At 43.4% G+C, this 20,432-nt stretch overlaps 1 protein-coding gene across 2 annotated transcripts in view; it reads right to left on the reverse strand.

The window, feature by feature from the left end:
• Positions 1-20,432, reverse strand: part of Megf8 (multiple EGF like domains 8) — a 139,793-nt gene that overhangs the window by 52,522 nt on the left and 66,839 nt on the right. For both annotated transcript variants that reach the window (XM_089581048.1, XM_089581046.1), the window contains exons 24-27: positions 16,851-17,029; positions 14,592-14,736; positions 5,921-6,173; positions 3,921-4,065 (exon numbers count right to left, since the gene is read on the reverse strand). In XM_089581048.1, coding sequence (XP_089437174.1) covers positions 3,921-4,065; positions 5,921-6,173; positions 14,592-14,736; positions 16,851-17,029 — 722 coding nt within the window. The remainder of the gene's footprint in view (positions 1-3,920; positions 4,066-5,920; positions 6,174-14,591; positions 14,737-16,850; positions 17,030-20,432) is intronic.

Here is a 20,432-nt window from a genome sequence, read left to right on the forward strand (position 1 = left end):
CCTCCTTGTGGGGACCCGCCCCGCTGGTCCCCTATGGTTGGCTTCTCCGCGATGCATCCTCGCTAGCCTAGTTAATTACCTTAACTAACAAGGGAGGGTGCCGGCATTGCAGCGACATGGATTGCGTGATTGCTGTGCGCACGCGTGGGGGAGACTGCCCTCTTTGGCTCGGGAAGTTGAACGCAAGCTGACATTCAGGCACAAAGCTCCGCTCTCTGCCGGCAGGGCGAGGCCTCGTGGGGAGAAACGTTCTTCCGCACCTCGTCCTGTCCAGCTGTGGAGTATCTCCCCTGCCCTAGCGCGCCAGGGAGATACTCCACGCGATGGTGCAAATTACGTGAGTAAACAGGGTACTTCGCGCTGACAAGGGTCATGCCTTGCTAATACTAGTTCAAGAGAGAAGAATCAGGATCGCATGATAAATCTATGAACAGCATCGGCAAAAATGGCTAAGCTAGAGCATTTTGATAGCTTTTCAGAATGTTGTGATGATACCGTATATTCACAAGCATTTTCCACACTACAACAGAATAATTGTGCATAGCTTCAGATGGTCCACCATATACTGGCCTCAAATGAATACTACTACTGCTAGTTGTCCGACGAATGTAATGCTCGCATAAAACATTCTCGAGGGGATGGAGATACTCAAAAATGCCACATATTTTCTAGAGATCATCAGATTTGCACAGAAAATAATGAAATATTTACGTATTGCCATGAGGCTTTGTACTTTTCGTTTACACTGAAAGCCGCCAGCACGCAGCTTTTTCACTTTGTGACGCGAGATGCGGCCAGTTTTATCTTGAATAATCAGAGCCAGCCACACACAACTGCTCCTACCTTGTTCTAGATTGTTGTACCTGCTTTTGGCATTTATCTCGAAGACTCTTAGCCAGCTTTAAAGTAAGCGTGGTAGAGAGCGATGGGGATTTTGTTTGACGATCGCCAAGCACACTTGTTGCTATCGCCACCGCCGAGTCACGGTTCGTTGTGGGCACGAGTAAGCTCAACAAACAGCTTCTTTAAGAAGCCTTTTCACTGTATTCCTGACTGCTAGACCACCGTCACCAATATGAGACAATATACATCCATCTCACCTGCTGGTTTGGTTTTTGGGGTTCAACGTCCCAAAGCGATTCAGGCTATAAGGGACGCTGCAGTGAAGGGATCCAGAAATTTCAACCACCTGGGGTTCTTTAACATGCACTGACATCGCAGAGTACATGGGCCTCTAGAATTTGACCTACCTCAAAATTCAACAGCTGTGGCCGGGATCGAACTCGCGTCTTTCGGGTTAGCATCTGAGTGCCATAACCACTGAGCCACTGCGGCGAACCCATTTCACCTGTGTCCCAGTTATTGCATATTTGGTAGGCCTGTATGAATATTCGACGATTTTGATTATTCGGTTGAATTGTAAAATATTCGATATTTGATTCGATTGAAATGTTTAGTATTCGAAATCTTGAAGTATTCGTCACGAGTGAATAACATTTCTGGAGCTCTTGCTTCGTATAGTAAGTGATCCAATTATGTACTAATTTACATTTGGAAATTTGCAACTGGTACCAATTGAGAACTTCCCATTTTGATTCAAATGTTTTTTTTTTGACTGAGAAGGCGTGAACACAATTGAAAATGTGATAACATGGAATGTGATAAATGAAAATAAATAATTATCACATAATGGGACAATAAGAGCAGTATGAAGGGTATTCGTATTCTGAAAAGTATTTGTAAATGTTTCTTTTATAAACCAACACTGTGTTTAGTAAGTAGCCAATTAATTACCAGAGAGCATCCTCAGAGCCATGCCATCACCAACTGACATAGTAACACTGACAGAGTTAAGATTTTTGCTGGTCCGAGTCATTTTACTACAGAGGGGTTCGACTATATCAGTGTCACTGACGTACCCGTACGCTCTCCGATCTGAGTTCAAAAATGTGCACCGGAATGTAAAGCTGGCACGCTTGGAGTGCTCCCACCATCTCTTTCATCTTACTAAAAGCCTGCACTTTCATCTCACGCTGTGTTACCTTTGTGAGTTGAGGTGTGTGGAGCGACCACGGCCACTCGTCTATCCGTGGGGGCATGGGCACTACCCTTGGCACGTGCAAATCTTAAAAGGAGTGGGTGTGTCTGAATGCGAACAGCCCTATGCTTGCAATCTTCATTCAAACATTCGCGAGGGTGGTTCTACCATCTGTGGTAACTTTCTAGAAATTTTTTTTTTTTTTATTCTCGCTGTGTCCACTACGTCATGCCAAGTGTACGGAGTGCGCACCACTGCACTTCCACGGCTTCGCTCGCTGCTATCAGCAACAAGCGAGGTAATTGGACTTTTCTATCTCTCTTCTATCTTTCTTTCAGAAACTATCACTTTTGTGTTCGATCCCTGATACTGCAGACAAAAATCTGACATTGGGAGTGAGTCACTCTTGAGAAAACACAACAGTGAAAGGGTTAAGAATGACAGCCACTGTTATAGTAGTGCATCACATTCCTCATCAGAAAAAATTATACTCATTCAAATGCTCTGAGTACGGTATTAAAAGGGCATAGATCAACATGAATGTGGCTTCCAAATGATTAGCACAAAACGACAGAGAGTAAAGCTTGTGAAGCTACCGTATTTATTCGAATCCAGGCTGACAGCTTTTTAAAAACATCAACATATGAAACTCTTAGGTCGGCTTAGATTCGAGGATTTTGTCGTAGTATTCACAAAATACGACAATGCATAAAAATGAAAAAAAAGTCGCACGCAGGTGGTGCCCTCATGAAATGCCGACAGATAACGGCACAGTAGCCGTTACTATCGTAGCCAATCCCAATAAAAGCACACGAGCATTGGTTGCCATTTTGACCTCATTTTCCCTTCGTGTGATGGTGTGGGCATGTTCCGCGGCAGTGCAACTTTTTCATTTTTCACACATGGTTTTTCACCGACATCATGGCACCAAGCAGACGGTGTCATTATAGAGCCGCCTTCAAGCAAAAGTTGTACTCACTGCAGAGCAGTTTTCAAATCTGCAAGCTGGTCGGGACTTAGGCATGGACAAAAAGAATGTTTGCCGTTGGAGGGGGCAGCGTGATGAACTTTTTGTTTACACCGCAATGAGGAGGGCCTTCATGGGCCTGAAGAAAGGCCACCATTCCAAAGTGGAATCAGCAATGGCAGAGTTCGCGAAATCGCTACGAGCTGTAGCTAGCTGGATCACAGCAGCCCGGAATGACATCCCGGAAAGCTTGGTTGCACGCTCATTCCAAAAGTGCAGCATCTCCAATGCATTTGATGGCACAGGAGATTGTGCACTGTACGAAGAGGAACAATAAGGAGGTCAGTGATGATGAGGACGGGTCAGTGGGAGCAGATTCCTGGAAATAAATGCCATTTGTCCCTTCCGTCATCCTTAATCACTTTTCAGCCGGCTTACATTCAAGGAAAGATTTTTTTTTATTTCACCTTCAGCTTTCGGGTGTCGGCTTAGAATCGTGGCCAGCCTAGATTCGAGTAAATACGGTAAACAAGAATGCGTTCTCAAGTACTCTCATCTTATGTACGTTTTGTGAACTGCAACAAACCTGCTCACACACCTACCACCTCCTACGAGATTTGGTTAAGAGTAGCTTTACAGTAGAATGGTAACAGTTTGCACTTCTTCCTTTACTACCTGGGAAGAGGTTAAACCTTAGATCATCCAAATAACCATTTGAGCATGTCTGCCTGATCAGCAACTGCCCACTGAGCTGCTGCCAGCGAGCGCACGCATGCCAAGTGCAGAGAGCGGCAGCGCTGTGTGTCAGCATCGGCCCAAACGACCTAAGCAGATGCTTTGACCACTTTTACGGCTGGTAACATGGCTAACAACACCATTTGTGCTAAATATTGGAACAAAGAGGGTAGCACTTACATGTTGTACACTTGGATGTGCTGGCCATGATGCCACACAATCCTCACAGTTGGTGTACTGGAAGCACGTGCGATTACCCAGCCAATCAGCATCGCAGACTTTGCCTTGAGCCACTTCCAACGTTCCTCCACGATGGTGGATACAGCTGCATGGATAAATGCCCAAAGGAAACGGCAAAAAGCATGGTCTTTAAGTGTAAAGTACCTTTGTTGGTGCGTTCAATTACAAATATGGCAATGTACCTGATCTTTATGAGTACACATAAGCTGCTTTTGCATTAATTATGGCTCCACCACTGTAAACTTACTGTTTTGCTTCCATGCAACTGGTGCCTTATGAGGCAGAGACAGGCTAAGCTGAGTACACCTTGATATTTGGTTGCAGAAAAATGCACGAAAAAGAAAGGTGGGGGCCTTTTTTTTATTGCACTTTGTGTTATTGCAATAGCTACCATGTTGGAGCTCTTCAAGAAGCACCAACTAGCATCAGCTAGTGTTGTTGCACCATGTGTCAAAATAATTAATTCACATGAAGAACTAATATATCAACAAGGCCTATTCTGCTGCAAGGCAATTCACCTCATTTCCTGCAATTTGTCTAAGGCTGTAGAGGACAAACTAAGATTTTTAGAAGAAGTACTATGCTGCCACATTACTGAAAAATGGTGCTAGAAGGATCTCCGGCCTAAAGACATATAGACACTTTATACATTTCATGTGGCTTAATGCCAGATCATAGTCGCATAAAACAAGTTTGCATTGTGCTTCCTGCAAAAACTACAAGACAAGAAAAGTGGTTCTTAGCTGTCTATAGAATGGCACAGAAGGGCCAAATGTTCCCAAAGTATCGACACTTGATGCATCTTGTGCTTTTTCTAGTTTATGCCCCGATTTTCAAAACTGAGTTGTTCTGTGTGACTGCAATAACACAATAACGCAAAATTGAGGAGGAAGGCTCTTTAAGCCAATCGTAGAAACCTAGAAGAAAGCAAAACACAAAATGCCCCTAGTGAAGATTGAAGCCCAAACTTTATATGGACTGCGCTGTTATGCACTATATTTAAGCACACTGACCAGCATCCCTTGAGCATGGCAGCTAATGTGCCAGACTACAAGTGCTATGTGGAATGTAGTAAATTAGGGAATGGCAACGAGCTGACACGTACACTTCTGCTAGCCATGGCATCAAGGCTGCCAGATCTGAGTCCAGTGCACCACACCATATAATCATGCATACAACACTATGCATTTAGACAAGACAAACAATTGTAACTCTATCTCCTAATGCTAAGGAAGTAGTGGAATATGAAATGTGTGAATACATGAGCAGTAATACTATGCAGGTTTAACCCTGTACTAGGAGAAAACTTTCTCTGCCTATGAAGCCTATAGCAATGCTACAACACCAGAATGCACAGGAAAGCTGAAAAGAGAAGCTTTGAATGCAGGCCTCTAGATCAGATGACCAGTGGTCTCCAACATGGCATGAATGCTCACAATGACCACTAGAAGCTAAATAGGTCTGGTTGCACTAACTCATGAACATGCAAGCAAAGGCTTTTTGTATTAAAATGCGACATTCAGATTACGAGATACCCAGTTATCATAAATAAATTAGCCTGCTGTAAAATAGCACAAGACACTCTGATGCTTTGGAGGTGAAAAGGGGGAAGTGAAAGAATGTGAAAATGAAAAAAAGGATGTGAAAATGCAATCACTGCAAGACTGTCTTTACACATCAGATAAGGCATTCAAAAATTTAGCCTCACAACAGATAAGAATAGCGCAGTAAAAACTACAATGAGAAAAGTAACAAAGGAAAGCAGGCAGCATGGAAGGAAGAAAATAATGATACGACGTGTGAGGTTTAATTTCTTGAAGCTGCCCATGGGCTATCAGGGATGCTATGAGGGACACATCTGATGTATACCAGATAGTGTGATGAATGACTAGACCTAGAACTAGTATCTTGCATCACATCACAGCAAAGCTGCTACTAACCTGGGTGGCACTGTCCGGGCACTGGAGTAGCAGTGGGTGATGTTCCCCTGAGAGTCTTGGACTGAGCAGTATGAGCAGCCAACAGAGCGCAGGCACCCCAACCGGCTGTGTGAGAAGAGTCCACACAAGTCGCGGGGAAGAGTCACACGTTGCAGCCGCACCGAGGTCCCACCCAGGACGTACAGCTTTCCCTGAAGAAGGGTTGCTGAGGCACCCACCAAGGCTGCTGGCTGATCGCCTACTAACTGCACGTCTGCAAAAAAGCATCCTCTTGTGAGTGGGAAGGGATACAAAGAAATGAAAACAACTGGCTGATATACAATGTGATCTTATTCATTTGAGCTCCAAGGAAACTGAAAATTTGTTCAAATGAAGTGGAGTCTGAACTAAACTGCGTCCTTCTGAATGTTATCACAGTCAACAATTTTTATGGGTCGGCACCTGGTAACCACACTGTGCATGTGCGAATGTGTATGACCTTGAGAAGCAGGCGCTGTTGGACCCTTAAAATGCGAGTTGTCTGAAAACCATCAGAGGGGGCAGTGAAGCATGCAGGCAGGCATACTTCAAACTGTGTACTTGTGACAGAATGTTTGGTGGCATCAATTTTTTTTTTTTTTTTATGGCACCACAAGAAATGAAGTTTTGCTACTTATATAAAAATGTGCTGCCATTATCCAGTTTGGTCTCAAGCTTGCAATATCTCGAAGCCTAGCTACTGAGCCTGTTTTTAATACTCTCAAGTGGGAACCGACACTGCTGAAAGAATGAGATATGTTAATGAAGTATTGTTTGAAAATATACACTGCTTAATGCTCCCTGTCTCGAGACTCTGAAAGGCAAAGTGCACTTCCTGCCACTGTGCAATAATGAGTGCAGGGTCCATCCAGTGAGCCCGTTGCAGTTTTCAACAGTTAATAGTCATGACCACAACCAGCCACGGTCGTGACTGGCCAGTGCTCTTGATGCCTAGGGCATCAGCTGGAATCTAAATTGATTCAAATAGTGCGACAGAAAATGTAAAATTTTAATTGAATTTTAAAACTGAAAGTTGTACATGGTGTGTTTAAAACAAACAAACAAACAAACAAACAAACCAAAATAAATTGATTACGCTAGAAAAGATGACCACTCATTTTTCTTATTTAGCAGTAAATTAATCAGATATATTGCTGGCAGTTGGTCAGGGTACCTGTGCATATTTCACCCTGGATGCCTTTGTTTTTTTGCCCAACTGCTCTAACAACATACTTGGTTCACTGTGGTAATTGACTCACAGTGTTATGTGGTAAAGAAAGAGTAAAGGCATGCCTCACAATTCTTGTAGCATGGTAGAGAGAGGGTGTGGTTGATGGTCCTTTGCGATCACAAAAATGAACAAGGGAGGGGAAAACCTCAGGTTGCTTGAGCCAACGTTTCGACAAGGGGACTTGTCTTCGTCTGGGCAAAGCGTCTCCGAGGAGGAAGGCCCCGGGGGTGGGGAAGGAAAGTGGTGTGAGAGGGGATGCGTGTCAGGAAGGGGATGGAGGTGAACCTTGATTCGTTAAGCTGCAATAGTGGAAAAACTTATATCCGGGGGGTGTGTAATGAACAAAGGCTTTGAAGGGGCTGCGATGGGGGGAGGCGCCTCCCCCCGTCGCAGCCCCTTCAAAGCCTTTGTTCATTACACACCCCCCGGATATAAGTTTTTCCACTATTGCAGCTTAACGAATCAAGGTTCACCTTCCTCCCCTTCCTGACACGCATCCCCTCTCACACCACTTTCCTTCCCCACCCCCGGGGCCTTCCTCCTCGGAGACGCTTTGCCCAGACGAAGACAAGTCCCCTTGTCGAAACGTTGGCTCAAGCAACCTGAGGTTTTCCCCTCCCTTGTTCATTTTTGTGATCGAATTCTTGTAGCAGTAAGCTGCAGTTGCAAACTCATTGAGAAGCACAAGTAGCCCCATCATTTTCTAGGAGAAAAAAGTAGTTCTACAGTTAAAGGTCCTACATAGCACAAAGACATAAGGAGTCATACTCCAACTTTTACAAGTTACTATGATGTGGCAGACAAAGAGGTATGCACAGTGGTTTGAAAATGCGCCAAATGGAAAACAGACTACCATGGTGTGTTTAAGCACACTAATCCCACATTGGCATCGCTACAACAAATTTCGAACTCTGACTACAGCAGTTTTGTGATGCTACCCATATCTACCCGAGTGCAGAAAATGCACAGCCCAATAAACATGCTGCGGTGTGTCTGGGCTTTCTGAAAAATGTCACACAACCCACAATGCAGCCAGATATGCCACTGGCAAGGAGCATAAACTTCTGTTCCACCATGACACAATTTACAAAATTGTGGTCAGGTACATACTGTAGTGGTGATAGATTACTACTAGCTGTTAATCACTAACGTTTATCAAATAAACACTCTTAAGAATTGTGCAACCAGGCAAAAATTATTCTGAAACTAAATGCAATGCCGTAAGCTTAAAATAAAATGACAGCAGCCTTCATTGCTACACTGATGCTGGTACGGCTAATTGCCATTTTTGTGGATTATTGTTTACTAGGGGTGCATGAAATATCTTTGTTATATGGTCCATATTAAATTTGAGAAACTAGTATTAGAAAATTTTCAAACACACAGCAGCGACAGAACTCTGCAGCAACTTGCATAAATCTATGACTATGCTAAAAGCAAAATATGTAGGAAAATTATCAGAAGATCAAGTTGGAACTGCCAGGAAAGCAGTGTAAAGGTGTCCTTTTCACTTTCTGCACTGTTTGCCATGTGGACCAGTCACATTCGGACAGCGATAGGCTTGAACCTCGTGAAAAATTTCGTAACTGGGCCTTCCCACACACCACATGTGGTGACAACAAAATGGCCAACCACCCACAAAGTGCGCTGTTTTTTCTTTGATCCTTCGATAATGTGTAACATACTTAATGCCCACACCCATGGCATTCGCCCTGTCGCCTTCACAACTCTCCTAGCGTGAGCTCCGCTATCTTGTTTTGGACAAATATGATATGTCTGCCTTGATTGCGGAATTTTGCATGAGGCTCCCAAAGGGGCGAGTCGAGGTGTCATAGCAGGGCAAGCAATTGTGCAAAAATCTCACCTATTGCATGGTGCACTGTAACCCTTGCTCCTCTTAAGTGGGCATAACGGCAGGCGTAACAACGATCGGAAGGCCCCTGTCACTAGGTCAAAAAATAGCCTGGCCGCGTAGTTTCGGTTTCTGAGCTTCACCACCTACCCGCGGCAATGGCAGCTATTGGCCATGCATTCATCAGCAGTCCGAACCAAGCTTTGTGCTGTTTTCAGACACTGACTGGCGCGTCGCTTGTAATTTATTTTTCCTTTTAGAAGCAGTTTTACCGTTCTGATGCCAATGCGCGCTCCCTTCGCTTATGTCTGCGTTGTTCTTTCAGCATATTGAAACTGCACGCTTATCATGGGCCGTTATCACGCTTATCATCGCTGTGGGGGGGGGGGGGGGGGGGGGGGGGAATTAATCACTTGATTTTTGGATATTTCTTCTGGTCCACTGAAGTCTGAATTAATGAGGTCTCTGCCCATCATGTTATTTTTGGTTTGCCAGTCATGCCATTCATGGATTTCATTTTGTTACTCATTTTTCATGATCACAGTATAGGTTGTGTACTGTTAAGCTGTCTAATAAAGCAGTATACATTTCTGTACATGTCATGCTTTTTTCAATGGTGCTGGGTAAGTCTAGCTTTCTTTATTATGGTTACAAAGACCATACACTACATTGAAAAAAAAAAGAAAAAACACATTTCCCTGCTTATCTTTTTAATTTTTTTTTATACTGAGCAGATATTCGACATACGTTATTCAAGGAAATTTTTTCTTTATATTCGTATTCAATTCATATTTCAAAAAATTTTAATATTTGCGCACCCCTATTATTTACAGCTTGCTACATAATGTAAAAATGCATCAGTTAAAAAAACCACCATTAGAGGTAGCACACTCCAACAAAACGTGAATTTGCAAAAATCAATTGTGTACATAGTGCCTAAAAGGGTTAAAAGGGTGGTCTATCAAACGCACGCCACCAAATGGTTACATGGCCCACTAGACCCTGGACTTCACCCTTATTTGAGATATTACAGCACAGACCTTACAGAGCTCGATCCATGAAAATGTACTATGTCAGTGTGATGACAAGGTACATGCAGTGCATATCTCATACTGTGGATGAAAACAGTAAAGATTTTGAAGGGGGCGGGGGGGAGTTTCCCTTCCCTTTCCCCTTCTTGAGAAATGCAGTTGAGTTCTTAAGCAACACTATTTTTCAACTCAAGTCTAGCATAAATCTGTAAAGATATATTATCAGCAAGATGTTTATAAAGGCTGCCATCATAGATGTGAGAATGCAATCCCCAGAATGCAATCCTAACACCCTCTACCAACAGACAGTTTTTATCATGGCTCAGGAATAAGTCTCCAAAGACCATTCGTTGCCTCTACCTGTACAACCGTTTAAAATAAAACACGAGTTCCCAACGCTCATACAAAGAACATAATTGAAGGCAACACATGAGGAGGGACCTCAAGACTGCATCACTGCATCCTTCCTAATAAATGAGGACAAGTTAACTAACTGCAACATGTGGAATACAAGTGTACTACGCTTTCTCCCAGAGCCAGCAGCGAGCGTGCTGGTGTCACGAGACAGCATGTGCTTGCCAGCTGAGGGTGGGAAGAAAAGGCACTCCCATCTCCCCAGACCCGTAGACAAAGACGTGACATCAGACACGACAGCTCGCTGGTCATTGTAGGGAAGGGTACATTCCAAAGCTCTTTCAGCAACCGATTGCTCTTCATTGGGCAATATCCGAGGGGTTAGAAACAGGCGCTCGCAGTGGGGAAAAGCCTCTCTTGCCACCGACCTGCTGAGAGTCGAGGCACCCCTTCCTGCTCGCCGAACAACCCGGTGTCACTTGACCCCAACGACTTGGTGAGCCACTCGAACTTGCATTTTATCGGATAGAACATTCTCCCGTAGCGTGTTTTACCTCGTGTTAGGTTAATGAACGGTTTCCTAGTATGCTCTGCTGTTGCCTATTTCATCCGAACCTGCTGCGGCTGTGACCCTGCGCCACAGGTTAGGGAAATGTATCGCGTATGAGTAATGCCTGTGTGTAGCTGGCACGGAAGAGCACCTTCCCTGACCAGCTGTACACAGTAACCCCATGAATGACTAAAACTCGCGAGTCTGCGTGACTCCTCTGGAAGGCAAAATGGCTGCATAAAACCACAAACATCTAAGGTTTTTATCTACTGCCTGTGATATGCTCAATCCTTGCAATGGAGATGTGTACCTCTAAGTGCAAGAGTTACTGCAGATAATGACACCACTGCCAGACAGACAGTATCACAGCGCACTGAGCATGTGCACAGTGGCGAGTTATCAATGATTTGTTGGCATTTACAAGTGGCTGCAGGCCATAACAACAAGGAAGCATCTTATTCAACATTCAGCAGCACAGTCAAAAACCACATTTTGCATCACAGACTGCTTTGAAAGTGTCAGTGGGTCAAGGGCCTGTGTTTTTTCAAGACTGTACAAAGGCTTTAAACCAGACGTCCTGCCATGTCCCATCACATTCTGTGACAGATACAACACATCACATGGTATCAAACGTACAGAATATAGATAGACAACAGCTTGAACATTTCCCTTTTTTTCCTAACGCAGTAAAAGGTTTAATCCAACCACCTTTTGATATAAGACATGCTGCAACTGAATTATCTCCGAAAGGCTCATTCTCTCACTGCGTTTTGCATGTTGCTGCTGAAGGACATATTTTGCCTTGACAGCTGTATATAGCTCATTCATCAAAATTCTGCTGTTGTTGTTGATGTCGTCCAAGCATGGTGGATGTTTGCCTTATCCCCATCTCTGGCATGACAAGTGCAGCGAAGGAAACAGGTGAGGGGAAGAAGGAGTGTGGCGCTCCAGGACGCTGCACGTAATTGGGAGGCCAGAACCCGCACACGTGCAGTGTGTAGAATAGAAGACTAACGCACCCGGAACTATGGCCACAAATGCGTTACGCATTAAGTGCTCATGAATCACAAGAACCAAATACATGCTCCGCCAACATGAAGGCAAAACTATGTAGGATTGGTTGGAGCCACATCATTACGGCACAAGCATTCCGTGCTACACCAGCTGTTGCTAAAATTCACATTACCACAACGGTAAATGCACAGAGAATTTTTTTCTGCTTCAACAAATTAGCACCTCTTGCATGAAACCCCAATCTCCTGACACTTATCAAGCGAAAAGAAAGGAATCAAAAAATATAAATTATTTGCACAATGAAAATCTGCTTACAGTAGATGTATTGCCACTAAAGTAAGAGCAGTTTATGCTCTTTATTACTAATTTGTGCATAGTAAAACAAGCTGAAACCCTCTAATGCAGGAACATATACCAGGTGACAAAGCTAAATGTAACCAAATTTTTAAAAAAGGTGAAGTGCCTAGCCTAGTGAAACCAACTGAGGGTTGTTCAGAGTCGCGTGGTTTGCATTATATTTTGTTCTTCAGAGTTACTTAATTAGTTAAGCTTAATTAGCTAACTTTTTAATTATTGACTTGAGGAACAAAGTGTCAATAGAAAAGTCTCAGATCATCTCGAAAAACCGTTAGCACCGCTGTTTCCATCAAAGTACGATTTACGTAGCTTTATTTAATGGCCTTAAAAGAAAGCTATCACATGACCAGCTGCTCGCTCACACCTCTGCCTCAATGTGCACACAAAGGCTCGTCAGAGAGAGACTTTGTTCCCTACGCATCTTGGGACGTTGAAGTGGCATCTTTGTCATGTGGAAGCTTTTTTTCAATCTGCAAGTTATGGTGTAAGGTCAGTAAAAATAACTACTTTACATAAATGGTACCTTGGTGCAAACATTTCAGTCAGCTGTTTTTCAAAGCGATCTACAACTTTTCCATTGACACTTTGTCACTGAAGTCAATAAATAAAAAGTAGGCTAATTAAGCTCAACTAATTAACTGACTTTCAAGGACAAAAAAAATACTACATACGAGGTCACATGACCCTAAACAACGCTTAGTTGGTTTCACGTGGCTAGTGCGCGTGCGTGTGCGTGCGTGCGTGTGTGTGTGTGTGTGTGTGTGTGTGCCATATAAATGTGTGTAAAGGCCGCACTCGTGTACGGACCTCACCCTGTTTTCCCGAAAGAAATATTACAAAAAAAAACCCACGGATGGTGCCTGAGGCCACGGGTCATCATCATTGTCAACTTTTTGCTTTGCCGCAAGCTCCTGCTAGCCATACCGGCATCAGTATCACCAGCTACAGCTTTTGTGGCTGTCAAAGGCACAGGAGTTGTGGTAGTGTGGTAGTTCACTACAGCTGTGGCTTTTGTGTGCTGCCACCTAGCGTTGCAACTTAGCATGATGGGCAAGCACCTTAATAGCTACACGGCTGGGAGTTTGCTCTCGAACATGGCAAGTGTGCAGCGAACCGGAAATTCCATGTTGACGAGAAATATGCCGACGACAGTGCAACCAAAAGGATGCATTCAGGAGCACAATCTGCAAAAAGCGCGCTTTCCGAGGCAAGTCGTGCAAGCTTCCCGAACTGGAAGAAGAACAGCTCTGCTATGTAATGGAAGTGTGGAACAACGGCTAAGCTTTGACAACGGACCTGCTGGCATCTTCTTGTGGGATGAGCATGCACCAGAGCACAGCACCAGCTCGGGAGTCGAAAGACTCAGACGACTGAACGTAGAAAAAATGCTGCTCATTCCCCGATTGCTGCGTTTTTACCTAAAAAATTTTTTTTTTCAAACATCGTGTATATGGGCCGCACCCTGAAAATTGGCCCTCGAATCTGGGAAAAAAATTGTGACCCTCACAAGCATTTATACGGTATATATATATATATTCAAGCTTTCAATATTCTCTCAATCTGAAAACAGCCTCACTCCTACTGGCCGGCCCAGACCGTGGTCAGGGCGTGGTCAGGGCTGACCAATAAAAGTGGGACTTTGACATTGTTTTGAGAATGTTTTCAGATTGAGACCGATCTGTAATTAGGCCCCAGGACTGCTACTGAATAAAACAAAGTTTCAGTTCTCATGTTGGGCCAAACTAATTTAGAGAAAAATTTGAGAGTCTTTGCCAATGGCAGTGTCAAGTATCTAATCAATAGATGTTCTAACCATATCCAAAGGACCAAGTAATTGTTAACAATAAAAGAAATGAAGAATGTGCAGTTCATACAGGTGGAAAATGCCATAAATCATGCAACACAGAAAAAGGAATAGTGACGACAATAATGATTGATAAAATACGCAGAAAACAAAGCCTCAAAACTGCAAATTACTACTCACAATGAACCTTGCTATTAACGGATGCCTCCCGAAACACCCTCCAGCGTGTCTCCAGCATTCAACATTCACAAACAATTGTGTACTTAATTAACATCCTAACCACACATCAGTGGCACAAGAAGCAACACCGCGCTAAAGGCTTTCGCCTCACCGCACTTTGCAATACCATGATTTGTCACGTCATCACATCAATACAAATATGCATGCTGCAAGAAATATTTTTACATTCAATTAGGCCCCGACTCTAGAAGTGGATCTAACCAAATGACAGTATGCTTACAAGGCCCATCAAGAGGGATCCAGTGATTGCAGCTGAAGTCATAGGCAAATGGTTCCAAAATAGCTTCCCCAGAGCCATTGCGGCCTCCAAGAATAAACAGCGAGTTTTCGGTCAAGGCTGAAGCATGGAAGTAGCGAGACGATATCTAGGCAAGAGAAAACAGAAGATTACAAAACAATGTCAGGACAAGTAATAAAATATAATAACATCAAGCACCTGCATATAATCTGTAAATAAAGTTAAGAGAATAAGTTTCACTCATATTATTGTAATGTGAAGATTTGCATATAGCAGACTGAGTTGCCTTACCATAAACTCATTGTGAAAAAAAAAAGATCTACTTATATGAACTTCCCTGCCTGTGATTTTTGGTGAAGATAAACTTTATCAGTGAATGCAAACTACAGTAACTTTGTTAGGGGTGTGCGAATAGTGGTTTTTTGATTCGAAGCGAATTCGAAGCGAATAGCAATTTTCTTCAAATAATTTCGAAGCGAATAGTTCGAATAGTACTTCTGGCACTAAAAAGAGGATGAGTGACAGTAGGCATTTCAAAACCATTTATTTTCCCAACACACGATGCCATTACACACTGCACTGAGGCTTTATTTAAAACCACACTTCAAAATTTTAACACCTACAGTGAAGAACAATTTTTACTGGCAATTTATACTGGAAGAACAACTTTTACATTCCCAGACTTGCATTCCCTCGAGCAAGAATGGAAACGGCTGTACAAAACTCGCGCCGCAAGCGAAACGTCATTCGCACCGCTCGCGCGTCCTGGCAAAATTGTCCCCGGTAGTACTTCCGAGCAGCACTCAGCATCGCGCTTCCATCAAGAATGCTCTCAGCCTCCAACGTATCGGAGTGCCCGAGTTGCGGCGACGGAGTTCGGCACACCACCGAAGATGGCTCAATGCCCCGATTATGGCGGCGTTCCGTTCCCATCAACGCGAAGCAGTCAGAATAGCAAGAAAAGACGCCAGTCGTAGATGCCGAGCGTTAACGGCAGTAATCCTCCACGGGTGCACAATAAGCTTAGCGTTATCACACGCTAAAGGCGCCCTTCCCATTGATGTAAGTATACACTTTGGCGACATCGAGTCCCCGCGCTGCCGCTGAATTTTTCGCGCCTCCGCCGGTAATATGATGGCTTGCTTGACAGCTGCCGAGAACGGTCGCTGATGTTCGGAACGCATGATTCGTCACCTGACTGGGTGAAGCGATAGCGCGGTAGGGCTGCGTGTTTATCTTCGCATCTGTCCTATCTGGTAATCTTTTCCGCAACTGTAACGGGAAAAAAAATCGAGAGGCGGTGCAGCGGGCGCGGCTTCGGTGCTTATCTGATCTTCCAGCCAGCGTCCGCGGCGGACGCGGTTGTTGCGTTGTGTGACGCGAGTCTTTTTTCGTTTTTCTTTCTTTCCTCTTATCTTTGAACTCTCCTCTATCTGCACGTGGCAGCAGTGGTGGCTCGGCTAGAGCCAGTTGGCAGGCCCCTTTCCTTTTCATCCTTCGCTCAGTCGCAACAACAACAACAGTAAACTGAGGTTTCTTGTTTTGAAGCTCTTCCTTTTTTGCGTCTGCCTCGACACCGTGGCAGCGACGCGGCTAATGGCAGCCTTAGTGCGGAGGCTCGGAGACGGCCAGAACGCAGGATATTCCGCAAGAGCGCGTCGCCCTCACCTTTATTTCGTTTGTAGCTGGGTTCGCACCCTGACCTGGTTGTGATTCGTGTATTGACTGACCCCCGAGCGTTGAAAGCGCGATAAAAAAAGCCATCTATGCGGCAATACTTGGAACTGAAACCACATAAAGCAAGCGGGCAAGCGCCCCAGAAAACTATTCGCGCGAGGCGAATACTTCGAAATTTCGAATACCGAGAATTCGGTTCGAAGCGAATATCGAATACCGTGCTATTCGATCGAATATTCGAAATTATCGAATATTCGCACACCCCTAAACTTTGTGTCATAGTACTCAAAGTATTTGTGCAGCAAAGGAAAAAAAAGCTTCTTTGCACTGAGACAGAAATAGTGTATATTGCCGCATATAAGTCAATGTTTTTTTTTAGTAGTGGCCATCTGAAATTGTGGGGTAGACCTATACGTGGAGATGGCCTATCTGAACAAATATTACAACCCAGAATCTTCTGTTGAGCTCAGAGGCATGACCACTGGCTACAAGACACTAGAGGACCCTTAAAAAATCCATAAAATGAGCCAATTTTTTAATCTTTGTGGGCATCCCCTTGCTTACTCTAGAGTAAGCTGGATTGGCACGGTCATCCGGTGGCAAGCGGGACCATCGACGGCTTGGCATGTGCAACACATACAGGTGGTCTGAAACCAGTGGGCGATCTACTGAGTACACAATGCCTCCAAACACATAAATACTTTGTGTTGGCTGATGGTAGTTGCTGGTATGCCCGTACACACCTGCAACAAGAAGGCACAAGGCAAAATTTAGAAAAAATGATTCCACCTCCACAAGCAGAGCTCAAAGGCAAAACTGTTTTGCCACTGCACCCTTCTGCATGTCAATTAATTTCAAACAGCTTTTCAAGCGAGTATGAAAAGAGGAACAAGCAATGACACTTTCTGCTAAACAAAACTACAAGACCAATTTAATTTTCTGATATTTTAATAGTTCATACAATAGCACACAAGTACTCGCACAAAATCTCCCCAAAATTTAGTAGTGTCATAAGTGCTTATCAGCTAGTTTATTTTTTCAGCAGTTATGCTGCATTCTGTAACAACCTAAGAAGGTTAAAACTTTCATATAATAAGCGCATGGCAACAGTCCTAGAATTTTATCAACATTAACCTTTTATGACTCATGTAATACCTTAACACAGAAAACGAACACTTCAATTCGAGCAGCAGCGCTGTAAATTTGCAAATATGCACCCTTGACCAACAAAAATGCAACTTCATTTTTAAATGAGCTCATTTACAAGGAATAGGAAAATATGATTTAATTTGAAAGTTGTACCAAACTGTAACTGTCTAACATGAAATAAGTAGAGGTGTGCAAATATCACATTTTTGGTTGTGAAAGTAAACACACATAACAAAAACTGGCTTTGAATCGAATCGAATATTTTCTTAAAGTTTTGAATGCTGAAGACAAATGACTGGTTGTGGAAATGAAATTACCTGTAGCCCACTTAGACCTCGCAAATCTGTTTTACAGGACTGCAAGTACCGTAATGAGCGGAAACGCTGTCACGAACCGAAGGCATGAAAACAAAAACATGCCGTTAGGTGTCCTAGTGCCTAGGCCGTACTGTATGGAGTGCGATTATGCAGGCTGCCATTGAGCCTGATGTTTCTGTCGCATGTTTTTTTCTCATCCTCTGTGGCCTAACATATGCAGTTTCTAGATTATAACCAATGAAAATTGGGAATAATCAAAGTGGTCGCCGCAAAGCAACCACAGCACCACATGCTGCCCGCAACTTCGCCCCTTTCGCTGGGCCACTTCCACGAGCGCCGTGTCTCTTATCATTGTGATCTAGAACAAGAGGATCGCTGTCAGATTGGTTCACAGCCAGTTTTTGACTGCATCGTGACACAATGCAATACTGTGTTGCGTGGTGCTGCACTTTGTTTTCTGACATGCGAGCCTGCAGTGGCGGCAATGCAACGGCACTCAAAGGCCACCAGCACATCTAGAATTACCACTCAAGGGCTTCTACCGCATGCTGGCAGTTGATTCTAGGAAGAAAAGAGCAAGTTAACTCGTGTCACAAGTGCCTTAAAAGACTGCCATCTCTCGCTGTTTCGCCATGAATTTAGATGAACAATAAATTCTAAATTTATTAACGTCTAGAAGGTTAAAACAGTTTGACTAGTGAAAATGCGGTGCAAATCATATAGCAAATGCTATTCACCCACCCCTAGAAATAACACATTAAGCAATCATCACTGAAAAATTATTGTTCATGTTTTGCACTTTCATGATTTCACCGCTTATAGAAAGAGACACGATACAACAAAATCATCGTCACGATGCTTTTCACCAACGTTGGCTGCCCACCTCTCATGCTTCCAGCCTTGTTACCACAAACTAGGCAGGCTTTCTAGAACCACTGCACTCTGCCACTAATCCTTGGTAATTACTAGCCAGTATTACTGGCAGATCATGTTAGCTTACAAGCCCAGGGGCATCTAACAGGAAAACAAACAAGAGGAATAAAATTATTCGCCAATAAGCACCAAGATTTTTAAATAACTTCATAGACTGGAGACTGGACACCCTGCAGCAACCATTACTGAGATGTGAGGTGGTTTCACAACTTTCACCTTCAACATCATCTTTTATACCTCCTCAATGAGCATAGCTCAGCAAGACTGATAGCACTGACTGATCCAACATGTATTTCACTGAGGAGAAGAAAAAAAACAACAACAAAGTCAGCATATAGTCAATGATACAGCAGACATCCAGATGTAAAGGATGGTATCACTGTGGTCAGCACACATTTTAATACTATTGCTAAACGGGCAAGTCTGTAATATATTCTTGAGGGTAACAGCGCAAAAGACAGGGATGAAAGAGGAAGAAACACAGGCTTGTTCGTCTTTTGCGCTGTTCCCCTCAAGAATAATTCCCAAGTCCAGTGTGTTTCGGTTTATTTCGGCTTTAACAGACCCCGTTATAACAGACATTCGGCTACAGTGGACTGAATTTGGGGCAAAATTTGGTCCAGAGTAACTTTTACAGTGGACATTGGTGATGTGTTACAACTCATCACCAAGCAAGCCTTCACAATGGAGCCCACTCCCTTGTCATGCATGGAGTCCCAACAGAAGTGTGAACTTCAGAAGATGAAGGTAGCAATGATCGAGGGTAAACTGAGTTGACATGATGATATTCAGCACATTGGAGCTGTAAAATTATAATTTTCAATGCAGCAAGATGACTGCTCTGTTAAAGTTCCGCAGCTTGTATAAATGCACTGAAACATAACTGCAGGTTCGCTTAAAATGATCATGGCAGTTTTTCATCATGTAAGTTGTGTGGTATAAGACTCATTTTTGTGAAAGTGAGTTTGCACAATGCCATTCAGAAAATTGAGACAATAAATGCACTGAAACATAACTGCAGGTTCGCTTAAAATGATCATGGCAGTTTTTCATCATGCAAGTTGTGTGGTATAAGACTCATTTTTGTGAAAGTGAGTTTGCACAATGCCATTCAGAAAATTGAGACAATAAATGCACTGAAACATAACTGCAGGTTCGCTTAAAATGATCATGGCAGTTTTTCATCATGCAAGTTGTGTGGTATAAGACTCATTTTTGTGAAAGTGAGTTTGCACAATGCCATTCAGAAAATTGAGACAATAAATGCATCCCTAAAGCAGCAAGACAACTGTCATGCTGAAGTTCTGCAATTACGCACTAGAAATGCAGTGCAAAGTAACCGCAGGTTGGTTTAAATAACTAAGGAAGTCCTTCATTGCTTAGTTCTTTCCAAAATAATAAACAAGATTTCACGAACAAGCGTGCCCCTCCCCTTGTTTCACATACAGCACACTCCAGATACAACGAACATTTTCTTCTAGACCATGCGAGTCTCTTGTGATGTGCTCCGACTGTATTTAGGAGCAGAAGCTGCTATTTATGCGTTGTTTCTGCACATTGAAAGAGCAACTTTCAAAATAACATTTCATTTCAAATTCAACTCCTCTTCTATCAGTTTAGAACTATCCAATATAAATTTGATTTCAGCAAAGGTGTAATTAATTCACACATCCCTAAAAGTATTTCTTAGTGCTTCAGTGTGGCTGCAGGTTTGTGGGAGCCAGGCATAAAGGATGCATGCACCTAA

The sequence above is a fragment of the Amblyomma mixtum genome, chromosome 3 (assembly GCF_055824585.1).
Source record: "Amblyomma mixtum isolate Tamu chromosome 3, ASM5582458v1, whole genome shotgun sequence".
Classification (NCBI taxonomy): Eukaryota; Metazoa; Arthropoda; class Arachnida; order Ixodida; family Ixodidae; genus Amblyomma; species Amblyomma mixtum.